This window comes from Ammospiza nelsoni, chromosome 3 (assembly GCF_027579445.1).
Source record: "Ammospiza nelsoni isolate bAmmNel1 chromosome 3, bAmmNel1.pri, whole genome shotgun sequence".
NCBI classification, from domain to species: domain Eukaryota; kingdom Metazoa; phylum Chordata; class Aves; order Passeriformes; family Passerellidae; genus Ammospiza; species Ammospiza nelsoni.
The window spans coordinates 89,692,260-89,714,668 of record NC_080635.1 but is presented as its reverse complement, the minus strand read 5'-3'; the positions used below and the strand labels follow the sequence as shown (position 1 = coordinate 89,714,668).

General features: G+C 38.0%; 1 protein-coding gene across 11 annotated transcripts in view; it reads left to right on the top strand.

The window, feature by feature from the left end:
* DST (dystonin) overlaps positions 1–22,409 on the top strand; it is a 288,951-nt gene that overhangs the window by 170,765 nt on the left and 95,777 nt on the right. For 5 of the 11 annotated variants that reach the window (XM_059468637.1, XM_059468648.1, XM_059468641.1 and 2 more), the window contains 11 exons: positions 3,385–3,519; positions 6,018–6,106; positions 6,711–6,843; positions 7,912–13,452; positions 13,654–13,800; positions 13,965–14,180; positions 14,364–14,510; positions 15,528–15,761; positions 17,092–17,244; positions 19,218–19,451; positions 20,828–21,109. In XM_059468637.1, coding sequence (XP_059324620.1) covers positions 3,385–3,519; positions 6,018–6,106; positions 6,711–6,843; positions 7,912–13,452; positions 13,654–13,800; positions 13,965–14,180; positions 14,364–14,510; positions 15,528–15,761; positions 17,092–17,244; positions 19,218–19,451; positions 20,828–21,109 — 7,311 coding nt within the window. Of the gene's footprint in view, positions 1–76; positions 3,268–3,384; positions 3,520–6,017; positions 6,107–6,710; positions 6,844–7,911; positions 13,453–13,653; positions 13,801–13,964; positions 14,181–14,363; positions 14,511–15,527; positions 15,762–17,091; positions 17,245–19,217; positions 19,452–20,827; positions 21,110–22,409 lie in introns of those variants that run through there. The other 6 variants (XM_059468642.1, XM_059468645.1, XM_059468644.1 and 3 more) reach the window with 2 other exon arrangements.

Genomic DNA, 22,409 nt, shown 5'->3' with positions numbered 1-22,409 from the left:
GATTTAGGAGTGAATTATGTGTACAGCTTAGTCTGCAGTTGTATTTCTCACTGTGTCAAAAACTTCCTATTTACAGATAGTGAAGAACAAGCACTATGACATGCATGTTGAAGTCACAACATTAAACCAAGAAAATGACAAGACTTTTGGTAATGAAGAGAGAATGTTTCAGGGATACAAAACTTCAGAAGGGTTTAGGAAAGAAGACTTTGCAAAGATGAGCTCTTTCTTAGGAGAAGAGGTTTTGAGGACTGTTGATGATGCTACTCAGCTGGAATGTTTTACAGAGGAATATGATGCTATTAAATTTCAAGGTCTCCGACATGATGTAACTGCCAGGCAGTTGACCGAAGTTAAACTTTTAGACAGGCTCACTGTTGAGCAGCTCATTGCAGGGCAGAAAACTGTTGGTGAGGTTCAGAAAAGTCTTGAAAAATTTTTAACTAAACCTACAGCTATAGCTGGGCTGTACCTTGAATCCAGCAAAGAGGTACTCTCTTTTGCTTTGGCAGCAAAGAAAAAAATAATGAGAAAAGCACTGGCCTTAGCATTTTTAGAGGCCCAAGCAGCTACTGGTTTCATTATTGATCCCACAACAGGTCAGAAATTCTCTGTTGATGATTCAGTTATTAGAGGGCTTGCAGATAGTGAATTCAAGAGTAGACTGCTTGAGGCAGAGAAAGCTGTTCTAGGTTATTGCTGTTCTGGCAAAGTGCTGTCTGTATTTCAGGCTGTGGAAGCTCAACTTTTAGAAAGACAAAAAGGTAAAAATATCCTTGAGGCTCAAATTGCATGTGGGGGGGTTATTGATCCTGTAAGAAGTGTTCGTGTACCTCCAGAAGCTGCTGTGCAGCTTGGCTTGCTTAATAACACAATTTTAAAATTTTTGCATGAGCCTTCAAGTAATGCAAAATGTTTCCACAATCCAAATAACAGGAAAGCTATGTACTACTGTGATTTGCTGAAAATGTGTTTGTTCAGTGTAAGCAGTAAATGCTTTCTGCTTCCAGTTGGTGAAAGGAAAATAAGCAGCCCATCAGCAGAGAAAAGTCATAAAACTTCTGTAATAAATGTTGACACAGGAAGTGAAATGACTTCATATGAGGCTTATAAAAAAAATTATATTGATAAAGCTACATATCTTGAGCTTTCGAAACAGGAATTTGATTGGAAGGAGTCTACGTGTTTTGACTCTGATGGAAATTCTTTTCTTTTGCTTACAGATCTTAAAACGGGTGTACAGTTTAATATTGAGGAGACCTTAAATCAGGGTAGAATTGACAGAGCGTTAGTCAGCAAATATAAGGAGGGCCTCATCGCAGTTAATGAGTTTGGTGATATCTTGGTTAGCAGTTCACAGCCAAATAAAGATGTAAACAGTCCTATTGCAGGGTTCTGGCTTTCTGAAACCAATGAAAGAATTCCAGTCTTGAAAGCCTCACGCAAAAATTTGGTGGACAGAGTTACTGCCCTCCGATGTCTTGAAGCTCAGGTTAGTACAGGAGGTGTAATTGATCCATTCACAGGGAAAAAGTACAGTGTTTCAGAGGCTTTGCAAAGGGAGTTAATTGATGATGGCTGTGCCAAGCAAATCCAGCAGTGTGAGCTGATCTTTACTGGGATCATTCATCCTGTAAGGAACACTGTTATGTCAGCTGTTGAGGCCGTGCATTTAAGTGCCATAGACAAAGACATGGGCATGCGCTGCCTGGAGTATCAGTACTTGACTGGTGGCTTGATAGATCCAAAGTCTCATTCCAGACTCACAATGGAAGATGCGATTAAGAATGGTATCATTGATGCTGTCACAGCTACAAAGATGAAGGATGAAAAATTTCACGGTAAAGTTTTAACATGCCCCAAAACTAAGAAGAAGATAACCTACAAAGAAGCTTTAGATAGAGCTGTTTTTGATTGCCACACTGGGCTGCGGTTGTTAGAAGCAGCTCAGCCCATGAAAACGGGAATTTCCAGTCTTTACTATAATTCATAGTGGACAAAAGATATTAATACTTCTTTTGGGCTCTGCTTTAAAACCTGTTAAAGTTAAGGAAAATATCTGTGATGGCTTTTATGGAAAATCATAAGTGGTGTTTTCTAGCAATAATTAGTTGCTGTAAAACTAATTGTTATGAACAACTAATTAGCATAAACCACTGAAACTGGAATTAGATATTACTTATTGCAAAACTGAAATTTATAGATAGGCAGATTAATAATTTAAAAATGCAATCTATGTGTTCAGTCTTTACCTGAAGGCCTTGTCTGTCATTACTTTGCATGCAAGTAGTGTAAATGAGAAACTATACTGAAGTTGATGAAGTTAGTATTAGTTCAAAGTGGGTAGATTTAGGTGAGACAATACTCATATTCTTACAATAAGGTTGAGAGGGATTGACCATTTTGTGAGTGAACACAGTGCAGTATTTAAGGTGACTTGTTACTTAAATTAAAATTACGAGTCTGCAGATACCATTTGTTTTACAAGAGTGGCAATAATATATACAGGAATTAAACCTGCAGTGTAGTAAGCACACATGCATCAGTACTTTTTCTCACACTAGTATTTCATTAATTTTAAGGGGCTGCTTACACCAGAAAGTTGTGTTTCCTGTCTTGAGTTTTTCTCTAATTTCATGTTATTTTTTTTTTTCTTAGAATTGTCTTATGCTCTAATAGGTAAATGAATTACAATTACATATCAAATTTTTAAAAAAATTCATTGAAATAAAATGTTTTAATTTGTACTTATGGTACATGGAAGGGCTTGACTGTGTTTTCTCAGTATTGATAAGTGTCGACCTAACAGATTGTACTTATATGAAAGGGAGAATGTTTTCCTGTGCAGAAAAAGATTAAATGTCTCAGTATTTTACTTTTATGTTTTATTGTTTCTGTAGACATAAAAGCAATGTATTCTTCCTAATTGTAATTTGGTAATTCATGTGCATAATGTGCAAAATACTGTTATGCCATACTGGTTGTATATATCCTTACCTGAGGGTAATGCAAAGGCAGCAATTCAAAGATACTTTATATGCAAATGCTTTTGAGATTTTATCTGCTGAGTAATGGCTGGGAAGCTATGCTTTTTCTTGCTATCAATAATTTTATAATGATTGCATGTGTGTATGAATAAGCACATTTATCATAATTAAAAATCAATTGAGGTATTCTTTTATTGTTAATAATTATGTGCCATTTTTGTTCCTACATCAAAGTGTCATAGTAATGCATGTGGTGGTAAATAAAAAAGAAATAATTTTATGTTTATGTGGTGATAATAATGGCATTGTGATAGAATTGTGTTTCTACAGACATTAATGTTACATATTTCAACAATTTACATTTACATGTTTCTTTACAATTCATGGCACTCATCAGAAATCAATGGAAGAGGAAAAGAAGGAACATGTTGAGAAAGCTGGGGATTTACTGAAATGGGTGTCAAACCTCAGCAAGACACTCAGCAAAGAAGAAGGAGAAAAGGCTGAAAAGACAGATTTACCTAAGCAGCAGGTACACATATCTTCTGAATAAAGCACCACTTCCTCTTTTTGGGTTTTTGCATGGATTAAAAGGCCAAAAAAAAATCCATAAATACATTTTTCCCCCTACAAATCACCATCCACATTTCACTCAGGACATGATTTCACATTTGGTTGTGAGTAGAGAGTTGGGTAAATAAACATCAATGTTTAGGGACACAAGCATGTTACTCAGGAAGAAACTCCCACTGCTTTTTCCAGACCTCGTGTATGACACATTCTGACACTGCAAAATATCAGTTTAGAGAAACTGGACCCTGCATACCGTATGTCAGCCTTTGTAGAGGGAGAGTGCATCCTGTCAGAATGGCATTTTGGGCACCAGGAAGGAGAAAGTTGGTAGGAGGGGCTTGAGGGCCAGGTTTGTATTTATTTGTGTTTGAAAAGTTAATCTGAGGGGTCTTCTTAAGAGACAGTCAAAACTGCTGTCCTAGGAAGCACAGCAGATGTTGACTGAGGCCTCTCTGTTATCACACTAGTCCAGATGCTATTGGAGTGGCCCAACTTGATGCCTTTGTATTTAACACGATATTGTCACTGGGTGCAGTTCTAACTCAGACCATAAATTTCCATCTGTGAAGTTTCATGTCATTTCTAGGACCTTCTCTGCTGGGCTTGCCCCATGAAATAGCTTAGTTACACCTAGAAAGGTTTCAGTAGGTGAAAGCTTACCTGCACACTGAGCAGCAGAGGGACAGAGCAGTGTCTTGTCCACATCCCTCAGTACACTGCTGGATGTGTCATCATGCAAACATGATTTTAGCCCTCTTGGCATCCTGTTCCTATGGTTTTATTTTGGTGATGCTTTCTGGTGCCAGAGCCACTGGACCAGCATGTGCATAAGTCCAGTTTGCTGTTGGGAAGGTTGGCAGTCCTGATGAGCACTGTTCCAGCATGTAGCTTGTTCAGAGAGGACCAGTGCTAGCTCTGAGTTTGTCCTTATATCTACAGGAGGAAGTGAGCTTGCACTGATTTGAACATATTAATTGGTAAATTGCTAGTAGCTAAAATCATAATTTGCAAAAGCATCCAATGCTGCCCTTGTTAATGACTACACTGCAAACATTTATCAGTACTGGGCTAGCTCTCAACTCCTTAGTAAGGACATCTTAGCTTACCACAGCAACTGTGGTTGCCATTCCCATCTCCCTCTGTCCAGCCCGAGCCTCCAGTGAGTAACCTGTGGGTTGGCTGTCTTGGCTTCCTCTGGGAGGTGGGTGTTTGCTGAGGGTCTTTGCTTCCCTTGTGAAATGGCCTGGCAAGGTGGCTGCACCTTTCAGAGGTGCCTATGTTTGTGTCTCCACTGAATAGCAATGATACCTTGATAAATTGTGTAGAAACGCAAAGAAACTGGTGATTTCATAGCTAATGTCAGCTGAAATACATTTCACTTAGAGAACTGGGGTTGCTGTGGAGTGTAGCCAAAGAAGACTGCTACTGGCAGCAGCTTTTCTTCTTCACTGGGAAGAAAAGCTGCTGCCAGTAGTGACAGGGTGCACACAGCAGCCACAGTGACACTGGTTCCCTGAGTAAAATGGATTTTGTGATCCCCATCTACTACTTCAGCCTGCTCACCTCATCTTCTTGCATAGATAGTGCAAGAAGTGGTTCTTGTGCATCCAGTGGTTCTCTTGGTTCCTGTGCAAGCAGTACAGGTGATGAGATTGTGGCTTGCTGGTTGTGATTGCAAACGGAGACTTTTTGGGCCCTTTGGTAAATGCAGACAAGGAGAGACTGGTTTTGTCCATACCAAGGTGAATGAAGGGCTCAAGCACCTTGCTCAAGACCTAGCACCTATGTTGAAAACATCTCCAGCTTGTAAAACTCCCTTTTCATAATTTGCCTTTATGAGTGCTTTTCTTTGAAGAGACTGCAGGGAGATTCTCAGGAAAGATAGGAGATTAAATTCCCACAAGTTCCTCTACCAGAACAAGTCCTTTATTGGGGAGGGCACAGAACTGATAGTGTGGAGAATATTAATTAATAATTCATTTTTTCCCAGGTGTCTCATATTGCATTTGTCTCTGTTTTTGAATTTCATGAAGGCTTGTGGTCTTCTGCTATATTTTTTCAAAAATTTGTTATCTCTTATTTTGGTGAGCAACTTCTTGAACATGACTATTGTACACAACCTCTATAAAGCTACTATTAAGTGTGCCAATTACAATAAGTGATTTTAAATGATTGGTTAATTTTCTATCAAATAACATTTTGAAATATTCTATTTGTTTTGCCCACTAGTTTTCTAAAAAGAGCTTGCTTAATCAAAAGACATATCACAATGACTGACTAATATGTAAATGATGCAATTCCGATAAATAATATTGCTCTACTGATTGCCAGTATTTTTTTAAAAATCAAGCTCTTTCATTATTGAGATTAGTCCCAGATACAAATAAGGGTTCATTTGTTTGTTTTGTTTATTTATATACATTATTGAGTTTTGAACACAGGTTATTTATTTTTCAGATTTCCCTTCATGAAATGTCAACCAAGAAAGAACAAATAGCTGAAGCTCTGCAGACAACTCAGTCATTTTTAGCTAAGCACAGTGACAAGTATGCCATTTTTTATTTTTTCAAATAATGTAAAATTAATTGAATAAATACATACTGTTTGCTTAAAAAGAAATCACATCCTTTTAGATCTAATTGCGTGTCGTGTACAGTTTGGGAGTTTTTTATCTTCTCATTTGATGAAGCTTGATGCAATTTTGTTGATTTCAAGAATTTGACTTTGTTTGTATACCTCTGGTCATCTTAAAAATATTAGATATTTAACATTTCATTTGAAGTCAAAATAATTAACAAATTTGTAGTAAATGAGTACTTGAACTATCTAGCACAAGATTTTTTCATTTGTGTCTGAAAACAGATTTAAGTTACTAAATTGCTGAGATATCTCAAGACTCCTTGATAGTTACCTGTCTTGACTGGTAACCAGTAGACAGAGCCCCATGCAAAAGTTAAATGCTTCTTTTCCTGAATAACTGCAATGAGACTGTAGCTTTCTTGAGCATCTTTGTAATTAGGCTGTATTTTTTCCAGACTACTTGTACTAATTTCTGTTCCCCATTTTTAAGTAAAGGTAGGCAGATCACTCCCAACAAGTTACAAATTACCCAGAGATCTCTTCATTCCATTTTTTCTTTTTCCATGATAGAATGACAGATGAAGAGAGACATGAAATGGAAAAGCAAGTTAGATCCCTCCAGGAAAGCTACAGCTTGTTATCCAATGAAGCTTTGAAGCAGCTGCAGGAAGCACATCTGGGTGATGAAAAGATGGAAGAAAAGGTAACAAGATTCAAACTTAGATTTCAGTTCCTCTTGAGATTTCTTGCATGGTTTTCAAATGACACATGATCAGCAAAAAAAGAAGCTGCAATTAACAGTGTGTGGAAGGACTAGATATTTAATTGACTGAAGGTTTTGTGTATTTGCTATGAAATATATGTGACCTTACCTGTGCACATGAGCATTCTATTCATCAAACTTCTTCTGAAAAGTCTTAATAATGTGTGCCTTGCATGAAGAAAGATAAGCAAATCATTCATCTCTTAACTCTTCTCTTAAAAGCCATTCTTTGACTGCTAGATAAGTGTGCATTTCTGCTGCAAAAATGACACTGTAAAATAACATGTTCATCTCTCCCATATATCACTCAGAAATATCCTAGAAGTGATCTACTTTCAGGTTTTCCTAATTTTTTTCTGGGTATGAAAATGGGAGGACATAATACAATTTTCTCTGAGACACCATGAATATATTTGTTAATGAGTATTAGTCTTAAATATGGACTATTTAAGAGTATTCTCATATACATACAGAGGCAGAGTCTGTGTAATGAGTTCAGGTAATGTTGACAAACTGACTTCATGCTTTCCATGTGAACTAAATGCAATATTTGGTGCTGGAATATCTGATTCCATATTGTTGATTGTATATACAGAAATGCTGTGTGCTGTAAACATGAATAGCATGGTTGTGTTGAATCACATACTGTTTCCAAATATTCTAACCTTTCACAGACATTTATAGCATGAAAATGTGCCTTTCAGGTATATGTTCTATTTGCCCTCTCTGCAATCATTTCTTCTATTGTCTTTCACTAACCCTATTTATGTATGCAAAGCCTAGGTTTTCAATTCACAGATGCATGTTGGTTTTAAATCTTTTATCACATCGTGTGCTGTTGAATGACTGACATAGATCACTTGTGCATTTGAGCTGCTAACATTCACAACATTCCCCCAGGCCTGGTAAGTACATGTTTTTATGCTTATCATGCATTCAAAATCAAAATAATATTTTAAACATACAATCCAAAAAGGATGATAATTTTTCTTTTATATTCCCTTTTAGGTGAATAAAGTCATTGCTGGTGTCATTGACCAAACAACTGGAGAAGTCCTTTCAGTCTTTCAGTCTGTTTTAAGAGGTTTTCTTGACTATGACACTGGAATTAGATTGCTTGAAAATCAGCTGATTCTTTCTGGAATAATTACTCCAGAATTAGGAGTGTGTTATGGTTTGGAAGAAGCTAAAGCCCATGCCTTAATTGATGAGCAGATTCTGTTGCAGCTGCAAGAATTAAGTAACGCAAAGAAGCTTATGTCACAATCATCATTAGCAAATATTCCAGTTGTTTCAGCTTTAGAACAAGGTCTGATTTCAGAACATCTGGCTGTTAAAATTCTTGAGAATCAGCTTTCAAGTGGTTATTTGATTTTGCCATCTACTGGAGAAAAGCTGTCTTTGCAGAATGCTTTCCAGAGAAATCTCATTTCTCCAACCTTATATTCCAAACTCCTAGAAAGACAAGATACATGTAAAGATCTCATAGATCCCAACTGTGCTGAGAAAATTTCCCTTGAACAGATGGTTCATAGAAGCATAGTACATGAAGCAACAGGGTTAAGACTCCTGCCTGTGAAACCACAAGAAAAAGGGAGAATTGTGCTGAAATGTGGAAGGAAGGTGACTATTTTGAGGGCAGCCCATGAAGGGCTCATTGACAGGGAAACAATGTTCAGGCTGCTGGGTGCTCACTTAATGTCTGGAGGTATCATTGACCCCGACTCAGGGAAACGAATGACTGTGGAAGAGGCCATGAGACAAGGGATGATAGACCAGGACACGGCTTGTGGGATCCTCTCACGCCAGGTTCAGACTGGTGGAATCCTTTGTCAAAATTCAGGACAACGCTTGACTGTTGATGAAGCTGTGCAATGCAACTTAATATCAGCTACCAGTGCTCTGCTGGTATTAGAAGCTCAGAGAGGCTTTGTGGGACTAATTTGGCCTCACACTGGTGAAATATTCCCCGTATCAACTTCTTTGCACCAAGATATGGTTACAAATGAGCTGGCATTCAAAATACTGAATGATAGAAAGAAAATAGCTGCACTTTACATTCCAGAAACTTGTGAAATAATCAGTCTTGACAAGGCTGCAGAATCAGGGATTATAGACAGTAATACTGTATCCATTTTGACCAATGTGACTTTACCAGATAAAATGCCCAATGTAGAAGAAATAAAGTCCCTTTGTAAAAATGCTGCAAAGTGGTTATCAACTTATGAATTTCTGCCATCTATATTTCATGGCTCTGAGGGGGAACATGAAGTTTCTGGCACAGAAGACCCTGTATGTCATAATGTAGATGAAGCTAAGAAAGTATTCATGTCTTACCTGATGGTAAATAGTTACATGGATGCAAACACTGGACAGAGACTTTTGTTATATGATGGACAACTGGAAGAAATCATCAATATGTTGATGGAAGGCGATAGTGCTGGGTACAATGCTGGTGTATCAGAAATAGAGTTTAGTAACAAATATGTAAGTTCAAAAGGAATTCACCTAAAGTCAGCAAACAGTGTTCAGGGTGATCTTTCAGGTGCTGAGAACTCTGGTAATAACAGGAAATGTAATCAATGTGATGATTCTGGGAATTACATATCTTCACAGGAATATCCCCATGTGTGCAGGCCAGATGTTTGCAATATTCTTGGTACTGAGCAATCAGAATATACACAGGAGATGCAGTTAACTACCCCTGCAGAACTCAGAAATGTAGTAAGCAGCACTCAAAATTCCATTATGAGAAATGATCTCAGAGGTTTTTTGGAGGTTTCTGAGTGGACAGAACTCTGTAAGCATAACAATCAGCAGACAAATTCAGGAAACATTGAAGGATATCTTCCAGATGACTCGAATACAAGATTTTTATCACAAACAGCAAAAGAAGAGATTTGTGTGGGAGACATTCTGGATAATGAAAACATGAATGATAAAACATTACAAAATTCCTTGAGCATGAATGATTTGTCAGATAAGGAAACATGGAGGGAACTGGAAAGGTGCACGGACTATGGGCCTCCCACATTTCAAGCTGACAGTAGCAGAATGGTACTGGATAACAGCAAGAAAGATAATTTTCAGAGTAATCTTGATTTATCCATCACTGCAGACACTGAATATAGACTTCCAGAAGAATTGGTTAGTCAATGTTGTGTCACACCAAAGTTTGAAGACAACAGATATGGTGCACAACTTCTCCAGGAGTACGCAGGTCCATCTCTACAGGACTGTCTTTATATCCATGGAAGGCCATCCCTGGAGGATTGTGCTGATTTTCAGAATAAACTGTGTCTAGAGGACAGCGTAGACATGCACCATAGGCTTTCATGGGGTGGTGATGCTGTCACACATGATGGACCACCTCTGGGCCACAGTAACAGCACAGCACAAAGGCTGACAGAAGAAGAAAGTGATCTTATATTCCACAGGTTACTGCCGTGTGACAGTAGCTCTGACTCCTCAACAGAGGAGGGGGATGGCATCCCACAGCTTGAGAGTAGCTGCTTGCAGCAAGGATGTGGTGAGGTGGCCTCTGAAGAGGATGGTGATGATGCCTATGAAACACCTCAGGGTGATGATGATGACAGTGATGTCTATGATACTCCACAAATTGATGATGATGATGATGATTCCTCTGACACTTCTCAAGGTGATGAGGGGTTTGACACCTTGCAGGTGGGGGATGATGATACACCAGAGCCAGAATTGGCTGGAAGATCAGTTCCATTAGGTTTTCTGGAGGAGAGAGGTGGTCGAATAACCATGAAAGAAGAGACCAGCTCTTTTCAAGAACTTGCAGCTAATGCTGGAGAGAATGTTCATGTGAATGTGAAAGGGCAACCTGAGAGCATAACTGTAGCTTCTGCAAATGCCAAAACTATGGAGAAAATCCTTGAGGGAAGGGGAAGAACAGGGAGTTTTGGAGCGAAGGAGCTAGATTTGCCAGTTACTGTTGAGAGTGAAGGAACAAAGGAAGGAGGCATGACCTATTTACAGAAAATGTATGAAGCAGATGTACAAGACAGGAATGAGGAAGTTGAAATGAAAGCAGAAGGTGACCTGTGTGAGGAGGAATCTGAAGGTACACAGGAGGGGGAAGATTATGAGGAGGATTATGATAGTTATGATGACTCTGACACTAATTCTGACAGTGAAGATGAAATGGATATTTTTGATTCACATAATCAATGTGTAAGTGCAGGAGACCAGCTGTTAATGTCTGTAGAAGATGTAGAAAGGACCAATGAAAACAATCAGAATATTGATGACTACTGCTATTCTTTAGGCCACACGACAGGATATAGTTTGCAATTCCAGTCTAACCATGAAAATGGAAAACTATCCCCAGTAATATGTGAATCAATGTCAAATATTTCTGAAGAAAGATGTGTTGGTCTTCCATGTACCAGTGAAAAAGCCAGACAGCTGGAAACAGAAGATGAATATGGGACTTGTGTCAAAAGTGAACACATGCCAAAAGATTCTGCTGAGCCTATCCAGTCTGAAAATACCTTTGGCACTAAATGGATGTCCACAAAGAGTGAGGAGAATAATGAAACACAGTTTAGGGTTCCAGGTTCTCAGCTTCTTGATGGTACTGTGAAATCTGACATCAGTGTGACAGCCTGCCTACAGCAAGCTGATGATGATCAAAGTACCCGGACAAATTTTCTTCTCTCAGAATGCATTACTGATAGCATGAATAAAGACAATAATACCATGCCAATGTTAGATTCAAATCATGGACAAAGACAGAGAGAGGCACTGCTTGCAGAGGAAAAAGTATTAAATTATATGGAACAGCTAAAGGAAAGCTCATCCCAAATGGACAATAAATTCCTTACAGATACCCCTTATGTGAGTGATAAGAGTTCACTTAGAGACCCAACACATCCAGTTACCAGTTGGAAGCATGGTCAAATAGAAAGAGGTTTTGAAATTCTTACAGAAAATGAAAATAGGGTAAATATTATGGAGGAATGTGAAGTCATGGAACTAAGTAATAGTCCCATTCAGATGGAAAACCTTGGGGAAATATTTGATGCAACAGTAATTAAAGCTGCTAGAGAAACTCCTGCTGCAGGTAAAGAAAAAGTAAATGTTGATCAAAGTTTTCTTGACATTCAAGGGGCAAGATCAGATGAATTTAATAGAAGTGGTAACATTTCTCCTCTAAAACAACATACAGCATGCATAAAAGAAGGTGGCCATTTTTCAGAACTCAGTGAAATTGAATTCTGTTTTGAGAACATGGAAAGAGGGGAAAAAAGTATACGAAATGAAAAGGATTTCCTGCTAAATATGGAAGAAATGCGTTCAAGTGAATGTAACACTTACTCTTTTCCCACATCTAATACAGCAACACCAAAGGAGATTAGCATAACTAAAGGAACAGGGAGGCTTAACTGTCAAAATACTGACAACAACGTTCTGAAAGACATTCCAGAAAACAAAAGCAGCAGTGATAGTGAAATTACCTCCACAAAACCAGATTCTTTAGGAACTATTGAGGATACCAAAGAGTTAAGGGATGGATGTGAAGCGCAACCTACTGGGAGTCATATCCATACCAGTGGTGTTTCTTCTGCAATTCTGAGTAGCATGGGGACTAAGTTGAATTATGGTGCCCAGAACAAGCATGAGATGCTGAAAAGCACAAAGGGAGAAAATATCATGGTCAGTGACACTTCCTCCCTTGGAAATGGTTTCAAAAAACAAATGTCCATGGAGTCGTTGCAAAAAGAAATGGGACCCTGCGAAGACTTTCAAGTAAAGGAGGGTATTTTGCAATCAGCAGATGTGTCTGACACACCAATGGAAGACTTACAGAGTATATTACAAAAGAAATTGAAAATGGGACAGGTTTACTTTAAGCAGGAATGTGAACCCCTAAGTTACTCTGATACCAGAACTTTAATGCAAAATTTACTTAAAATGGTTAGAAGCACTCAGCTTGAGAGTGAAATGTCTAGTGGGTCAAATCTGAAGCAAATAAGCAATGCTGTTAGAACTGCATTAATGGTCACCACGCTGTGTGCAGAGCCCAAGGACAGTGATGCTCCTTCACTGCTTTGGCCTGATTGCAGAAGTCCTGATCTTCTTCATGATATTCTGAAGCATGAATCCTGCAAGCAAAAGACAGCTGATTCAGATGAAAGGAAGAATGAAACAGACATGAAAGCTCCTGTTCCCAAGCTTGCTACCAATGAACTTCTGGAAATTTTTCAAATCTCGCTTGGAGATGAAAGTACAAGCAAGTTAGAGGAGCTGATAAATGGTTTGCTTAGGAGCTCACAGGTTGCTGGTACTGCCACAGAGCATGAGGGTAAAGGCAAAGGAGATGGGCTTTATTCTCTCTCCTCAACAGAACAATCAGAGCTTGGATCAGAAATCGATGAAGAGAAAACATTGGCAGATCACAAAACCACTGCTTGGAAAAGTGGTCAGGAGCATGGGAAGACAGAAAGCCTGTCCAAAGGCTTTACTGAGCCTGCTTTGAAAACAGAAGAAGCAGTCATGGGAGACACCCCCACTAGCATGGTAAGTAAAAGAATATGTGCTCAGTGTCCTGTGTTAGTGGAATTGCATGGATCTTTCCAAGTGGTGGAGAGAACAATTTAACTGGAAAAATGGTTGAAAAATTAGATTATAAATGTAAAATAAATCATAATAAATCCAAAGAATTTTATTGCTTATTTTCAAGTCAGTTTGGAAAATCTTATTTTTAAAACTCATTTTCAGTTTGATGGACTACAGCAATGTTTAAAGTTAACAGAGAAAATGCAAGAACATTTGGCAGTGCTTCAAGATATGAAAAACCACCTAGATAAACAGCAGACTATTAGTAACAGCCTGGAAATACTAAAAGCTGAACTGGAACAGCTAGAGGTAAGTAAAGTGTCCTTTATGCTTTGTACTTTTTGTACTTCAGTGATGAGTGCTAAATATAGCCGTTAGGTGTAAAAAGGGAGATTCAAAATGCAGTTAAAGCAATTCAGATTTAAACATTTTTCCTAGTAACTTAAAGCATTTTTGTTGTATTCTCTTTGTAGTCATTTGACTCAGGACTGGCTACCTTTGCAGTTATCTTAAAAAAGGACATGAAGCTGGCAGAAGAATTCTTAAAGTCTTGTAAAAGGGATATTCCAGAAGAGAAGCTTAAAGAGCTAAAGATAAGCTATGACTCTTTGCAGGAAACATTTTTAGAGGTCTGTGATAGATCTTCAAAACGAGCAAAACAAATAGTCTGCGCTGTTGACTTGGAAATGGTATGTTTTTAGCAGTGTGTGTTTTTACCTTGATTTTCTTCAAGGCAATTGGGCTAAAATAAAGGAATTTGGATTTTCTTTATTTTATCCTAGTATAAAGATACATTTATTATTCAATTTAATATGGTAGAAAATGTGAGTATACTACAGAAGCATAAATAAATATACAAATTCCCTTTCTAGTCTAAGCTTGCAGGATTACACCAGCAACTTTTTAACCAACTGCAGAGATTTTCAGACTGGATCACAGAGAAAAATAAAATCATGAACGACTTCACAGTGAATACTAATGATATAGAAGAGATGAAGAAAAGTTTACAGATACTTAAAGTAAGTTCTCTTTATGGCAGGTGTTGATGTTTCAATATTGGTCCTTATTATTAATTATTAGCTAGGTTTTTTATTCCTTCTCAATAATCTCTATGGCCTAAAGAGAGGACTAGAAGTAATTACTTAAGAAGACAACAATTAGATAATCCAGTAATAAAATCTTGTTGATTTGCTTTTTCACTTGCAAATAAAGTTTCATAGAGTTAGGATTACTGAGAATGCTATTGGTTCTACTTACATTTGTTGCAATAAATCTGAGCCTTTTAGATATCTAATATATAATACAAGTATTTCAGTGATTAAAATTGAATTTTTATGCATTGGGTTCAGAATTTAACTGAAGTTTGATTGCCTTCCAAATCAATTCTATGTGAGAACACAAGATGGGAAAAGATAAAAAGGTTTCTTCATTACACACTCCATAAAATGACTAACGGCAAACAAAGCAGATAAAATGTTTAGTAAAGTTAATATACTTCTATATGTATTAACAATAAAAATTATTTTAGTTGTTTTAATGTGCTTAAATGGAGTTTCAGAGAAATGGTATGGTCATAGGGGCTCCACAGTGTGTAGCTGTTGATAGAATTTGCCACATTGCTAGAAATGCTGACATTCCTGCTGTGGAGTTAAGAATAGGAATGATTTCAAGTATATGTTTTAAAATTTCTGGATCTTCAGACCAGATGTCACCTAGAAATGTTACATCTAACCTGCCATAAATCTTTTAGAGTTGAAGGTCAGTCAGTTTTCAAAAATCTATGAGAGGCCAAAGAAATAGAGATGTACAAGATCGCGTATTTTATTCATTGGACCCAAGCTGTCCTGAGGCAAACCATGTGCAAGTTCTAACGTCATACCTGAATGTGGCAGTATGATTCTGAGTTTTGATTTTCCATGGCTAAATTGTATACCAAAAGCATTTTGGGATAAGGGCTAAGAAGAGATGGTAGGCATAGTTGTGGTTTATTTGTTCCCAATTTTTCTTGCTAGTAATTCCCTTCACTTCATTTACAGAACAGTGCTGCAGAGCTCAGCTGTAAAAAAATGCAACTGGAGTCCACTGCTTTTGATGTTCAGTTCTTCATTTCTGAACATGCTGAAGATCTTTCTCCTAATCAGAGCAAACAGCTACTGAGGCTCTTAAATACCACCCAGAAATCTTTTCAGGAAGCACAGGAAGCAGTAACTTCTCAAGTGGAAAGTTTAGAGGCTCAGTTACAGGCAGTGCAAGAGCTGGGTGATCAGAAGGTTTGCCTTTCTGTGTAAATGTGTGCTGAATGTTTCTGTCTATGGATGAGGAATTTTTATACCAGCATGCAATATTGAGTGTATTTCTATCTTTTCCCTTTTTACTACAGATACATTTGTAGCTCTACAAAAATGATATTGATGAAATTTGGTGCATTATCATTTTTGTCTTTCTTTGTTATACTCACAGAAACAGCATATTAAATTGAGAACAGATACAGGTCTGCTCTTTCTAGCAATGAGAGAAATTTACTTGAGGTTTCTCACAAGTGTTGTTTCTTCAGCAGCTCTATCAGTAATTGATCTGAGCTATATTGATCACTGAATTTGCTACTGCACCATTCCATAACACTTTGGTCTCGCTGAACATTTTCTTTCTCTTGAATTTTCCAGGTCATCTGCTCATGTGATCTTTTCTCTAGATTTTCTAGTCCAAGAATGAAATTTGTTAAAATCCATGTAGCATGGATTGTTTTGACTGAGATGGGCTGGAGGGACAAATATATGAGTGAATCAGCCAAGGTCCTTGCAGTTCTAGGTGTGGGCACTGGGAAACCTGTGAGTCAAGTTGGGCCAGTTACTTCTTCAGCAAGTGTAAGCAGCCTTTGTAGAGTCAAAAGAGGCTGATAAGATGCTGCAGGTGAACAGCACCTCCTCTTCTCTCATAGAAGCACTGCTAGGACTCAGAATCACCACCTCAGCCCCTGGTTTATGTATAAATAAAAATGCTTTAATATTCTGAAGACTTTGTATTTTTTTGCCATTCCAAGAACATTTCTTTCTACTATATTTTGTGAAAGAAGCATAAAATTGAGTACAGGAAAGGCACAGATAAGTTTTCTAGGACTTTGTAACAATAATGAGCTTGCATGTTTTGTTCTTCTCTACTGCTTAAAAAGTTCACAGTTTCTATTCAGGTAACATGTTATGCATACCAAAAAGAGCTAACTCACATTCACAACTAACCTCTGTTTTGATGTCCTTTTTTTCAGAATTAATAGTGTTTATCACAGGTTTCAAGTGGTTAAGAGACTGGATTTTCACTCCTGCTGTTTGGAGATTTCATCCTTCACATATGTGCATGGCCAGACTTCTATTGGGCAATTCCATCAAACATGGTCTCTTTTACTTAAAACATATTTGAAGTTTATCCATAACTTCTGTATGTTCATCTTGCTCTTTATACCACTGCTATCATGTTTACAGCATACTTTAAAAATAATTGCTTTGCAAAATTGATGTTCAAAGATTTCTAATACCTATTAGAGTGTTGGTTCCTGAAGTGAGGATTTTTTGTCTTATTGTTCAATTGTACTTGGCTCTAATATAGGATGTGGCTGAGCGGCAGCAGGAGTGCAAGGAGAAGCTGCAGGAGATCTGTGACTTGCTTACACAGACTGAAAATCGACTCATTGGGCAGCGACAGTCCCTTGGCATTGGAGACAGCAAGGCTGAGCTGGAACAATACCAGACCAAACAGGAGGTAGGCACAGTTCTAGTCTAACAGAGAGGTTAAAGAGGGCTGAGTGCAGAGGAGAGTGACTCGACTCTTTTGTTGAGTAACAAGGCATGTCATGTGAGAGGAGAATAAAACAGATTTGTTTGATCTACCCAAAGTAAAGGCTTAGTGGCATGCATTTAAACTGCTGCTTGTGAATACACCCCAGTGTGTGCCAGTGGGAGAAGAGAAACTTCCAAATGAGGAGACACTAGCATAGGGAGTATGTGCTACACATTTCAAGAAGCACTCTTGAAGCAGGTGTGAATTTTGTTAATATATTAGCTTAAGATTGTTCCTGTTGAATGTGATAAAATCACACATGTTTATTATGCTAAAATAATTTTGTGAGCATCAGGAAGTGTTTATTCCTGTTCACAGCACTTTGAAAAATTTAATTTTTCTGCAATGTTTTCTCTTGCCTGAGGCTTTCCATTGCTTCACTCTTGCTTTGTTTTAGATTCTGGTTCATATTAATGTTTCTTGCAATCTCTTTGGTGTCCTCATGTAGCAAACCCCTTTGAACGGGCTTGCTTTCCTTGCTCTTCAGCTGTATCCAGTCATCTCTGTCCTGATAGAAATTGAGTTTGTGATAGTTAAAGGAAGGGTTTTGTATTCTTCTTCTTCCTCCTCCTAATACTAGTTTACTATGCTGTAGAGCTCCAACTCTCTGTAAAAGGAGAAATTTCCTTACTCATCTTGCCTTGCTTTATTTATCTTTGAAGTAATGTATCTAGTTTGTCAAAATTGTTCTTATAGTCAGTCAGACACCCCTGGGGTAGTTTTTAATCTCTTACCTGTCTTAAGGATTTATGGCCTAAATGGGATACTCCTGGGGAGTCAAGAACTGATACAGCTTCTTTTTTTTCCCATCAGCTGTTTGTGACTGCCTAGCAGACTAGTTGTTATTTTCTGACTGACTTCTTGGAGTCACCATTCAAAAAGTGCCTTAGGATGGAATGGGGTTTAAAACCAGTGTTTTTTGTATCAAATTAGAGCTTTAATCCTCAGTGTGCTGTTTGAAAAGAAGCACAAATATCTTGGTCACAGGAGAAGCTTTTCTTGAGTCAGGATCCTCAGGAAAATATTTCTAATGCACTTGCTGAATTGCTAAAATGAGCTGCAGTTTTAGCTGCTGTACTCTAAAATTGCTGCAAAATCTGTGGTCTAGAATGAGGATCAAATGTTCTGTCTTGCATCTCCAAGACTGGAGATGCACTGCACAAGAAGGTGAAAAATGTCATTGTTTCAGTACCTGGGGGAATTTATTCAACAGTTTAATCATTACAATTAAAGCTCCTCTCAGATAATTGGGAGGCAGATCAGGAAAACTGCTTTGGGTGAATTAAAACTAATGTCCTCTGTGAAATTCAATGGGAGTAAACATTCTTAAGAGACTGAAATATTATGACTGATTACAATAGAAAAAAAAAATTGTATGCCATCTCTGGCCTGAACAAACCCAAGAAATATGGGAACACTTTTACCCAGGAAAGATGATTACGATTTTCTGACTTCTATTCAGACAGCTTATTTTCAGCAGCTTTCCATTAGGATAGTTATGGACCAGAATTTTTCAGGAGACTCACTTTACTAACTGCAGTGTAGCAGATTTACTTGAGCCTTGATTTCTAATAAAATAAATATATGTTCTGCATATGTAGAAACCCAATATTTAAACTGTTAAAGGGAAAAAAATGAGCTCAGTCTGAATAGGACTGTAAGCAAACAGATTTGCAATTTAAAAAAATAGTTAGATTGTGCTGCAACAACATTGTCAGATGTTTGCCTTTGATTTTAATAATTGTCTGCAATTTATTAATGTATCATGTGCAGCTAGGAAGGAACAGTGTGGTGCTTACAACTGGAAGAGAGACAGTTCCAATAAACTATCTTTAATTGAAAAGATCTAATTAATAATTTACTTACTGTTATTTGATTTCTTTTTTTATCAAAAGGAGATCCAAAAAGACATGAGAACAAGTGCCCAGACACTGGCAGAGATTGTGAAAAATACTGAAGCCTTCTTGAAAGAGAATGGAGAAAAGTTGTCACAAGAAGACAAGACTGTTCTGGAGCAGAAACTAAATGAAGCTAAGACAAAGTGTTTGCTCCTTAGCCAGAAGGCAGAAGAGTCCAAAAAAGAACTGGATAAAGCTATGACAACAGCAATTAAGCAGGAAACAGAAAAGGTTTTTAGGCAACCATTTCATACCTTTATTCAAGCCTTTTTCATGTCTTATGATATTAGTTGTGCAATATAACTGTTGTGTGGTGGGTTGACCTTGTCTGGATGCCAGAAAGCCATTCCATCACTACCTTCCTCAGCTGGACAGGAAGAGAAAATTTAATGAAAGTCTTGTGGGTTGAGATAAGGGCAGGGACACATCACTAACAGCTGCTGTTACAGGCAGAACAGGCTTGATTTGGGGAAATTATTACCAATCAAATCAGAACAGGATAATGAGAACTAAAAACAAAATCTTAAAGATACCTTCCCTCCACCTCTCCCTTGTTCCTGAGCTCAGCTCTGGAGTTCTCTCTCATTCCCACCACAGATGCCAGGGGGTTGGGGAAAGTGGGTTGTGGTCAGTTCATCACACATTCTCTGCCACTCCTTCCTCCTCAAGGGGAGGACTCCTCACACTCTTGCTGTGATCCAGTGTGGGGGTCTTCACACAGGAGCCAGTCCTTTATGAACTTCTCCAACCTGAGTCCTTCCCAAGGGCTCCAGCAGGGTCCCTTCCACGGGGTGCAGTCCTTCAGGCACCCTGTTCCAGTATGTGGAATGACCCCACGGGGTCACACTTGTGTTGTGCCACAAGCCTGCTCGAGTGTGAGCTTCCCACGGGGTCACGGACTTCCTTTGGTCATCCATGTGCTCTGGAATGGGATCTTCCCCAGGCTGCAGGTGGATCTCTGCATCCTCTGGATCCTCATGGGCTGCAGGTGAATCTCTACACCCCTGTGGCCCTCCATGGGCTGCAGGGGCACAGCTGCCTCACCATGGGCTGCACCAGGGCCTGCAGGGGAATCTCAGCTCTGGCACCTGGAGCACCTCCTGCCCCTCCTTCTGCCCTGACCTTGGGGTCTGCAGAGATGTTCCTCTCACTTATTCTCACCCCTCTCTTCAGGCTGCTGCTGTTTTTCATGCTTTTTTTTACCCTATTGCTATGTGATCCCAGAGTTGCTACCGCCATTGCTGATGGGTTTGGCCTTAGCACGTGGTGGGTCCATGCTGGAGCTGGTTGGCTTTGGGTCTGTTGGACATGAAGGAAGCTTCTGGCAGCTTCTCAGAGAAGTCATCCCTGCAGCCCCCCTGATTCCAAAACCTGTCCAAGCAAACCCAATACATATTGATAAATTGTGGAGAGGTTAATATCATATTTCATTTGGGTAACTAATGAACTGTTGGTTTATTCTCTTATAAAATAAGCAGCAACCTTTATATTAATCAAATATTTTCTTTGATGTTAATGTATTGTAAATGGTTTATTCGTACACTTATTTGATATTTTGTGATCTTTAAAGAAGATTTCTAAATTGAAACTGTGAAATTTCATCATAGGTTGCAGCCATAGAACAGCTGGAAGAAAGTAAAAATACAATAGAAAATCTTTTGGATTGGTTATCAAATGTGGACAAAGAAGCGGAGCATGGCCAAAAATTTAAGCAAGTGATAGAACAGAATGGAACCCACTTTGAAGAAGGAGATGTGAAAGTTTTGGAAGGAGAGGAGGATGATGTCAATGGGAATCTGCTGGAAATGCAGCAAGACATTGAAACTCAGGTGGATGGACTAGTGAAAAGCATAGATGATAACCTGAACCAGCAGTATCAGAAAGTCAAGGTATTGTTCCTGGGTTTATTCAACAATTAGGAGTATCACTCCTTATTCAAGACAAGTGAATTCAATCTCATCCTGTCTGTCCTAGACTTTGGAGCAAGTACTAGGAAGATAATAATACCCAGTGCTAGGAATTCCAGTAGTTAGAATATATTGCATATTTGTCACTTTTTCGCTATTACTGTAGTTGTTTCCTGCAAAATAAGAGAAAGCATACATTCTGCAAGGTAAATGCAAGGAATCTTTGTGGTGAGTCTATTATTTTTTGTAGTGAGAAAATTGGTGCTGGCAAACAAAATGCAAAAAGTAGCAATATAAATTCATACTCTTTATGTGACCTTTTCAAAAATCTTTGTGATACCTAGATGATTCATCCCCTTTTAATCCCTTGTGACTACAGATTGCAAATTGCTGCAAATAATAGTTTACTGAAACTATAGTTTTCATTTCCTACAACTTTAACACATGGGCAAAGCAGTGTTTCAAGATTCAGAAGAGTGAGTTGCACAAAATTACAGTGCAGCATTTTAAAAATAGATTTTCCTGTTAAGTTGCAAGCATTTAAAGTAATAAGACTTTAGTTTCATTTGCTGACCTGCAGCTGAGAAACCAAGAACCTTTAGGTGTGAGTTGATTGACACCTTAAAGAAAATTATTATGCTTGTAGGTGATAGTATTTTGGATTTCCTTTTTTATTTAAAAAAACCCAAAAGCAACCTGAGAAAATAGGATTATTGGGTTTTGTATACATGATATTTTTACTTCTGTTTTTTTGACAGTTAATTTCTGCACCTAGTGCCTACAAAATAATTGGCCACTGTGGTCATGGAAGAAAAGCATACTGTTTATTTTACATAGCTATTTTTCATGGGAGACGTTCAAGAGTGAAGTATTTTTTGAAAGAATCTATTTGAAATATGCTTTTCATTTGGAATATAGAACTAGTTCCTGGACTTAAATATTTTATGGGATTGAAAAATTTGAAAGAACAGATTGTGTCTTGATTTTTAATGTCAACTGGATCTGTTTTATAACTAACTATATTTGATAAGAATCATGGCTCTTGATTTTGAAAAAATGCAATTTCAAAACCCAAGTAATAATTTTTGTTCACTGAGTGTAACAAGAAAGTATCAGTACTATGTTTGATGCTTTTACTCCTTTAGGTGTGCTTGTCTGTAATGGCAGCTACAATATAAGTAAAGGGATATGGAGAGTTTTGATTTGAAAAGTTCCCTACCTTTGAATGTTTTATTTTTTAAATCCCATTTGAGACAGAGAATTAGGAAAATTTTGATTACAC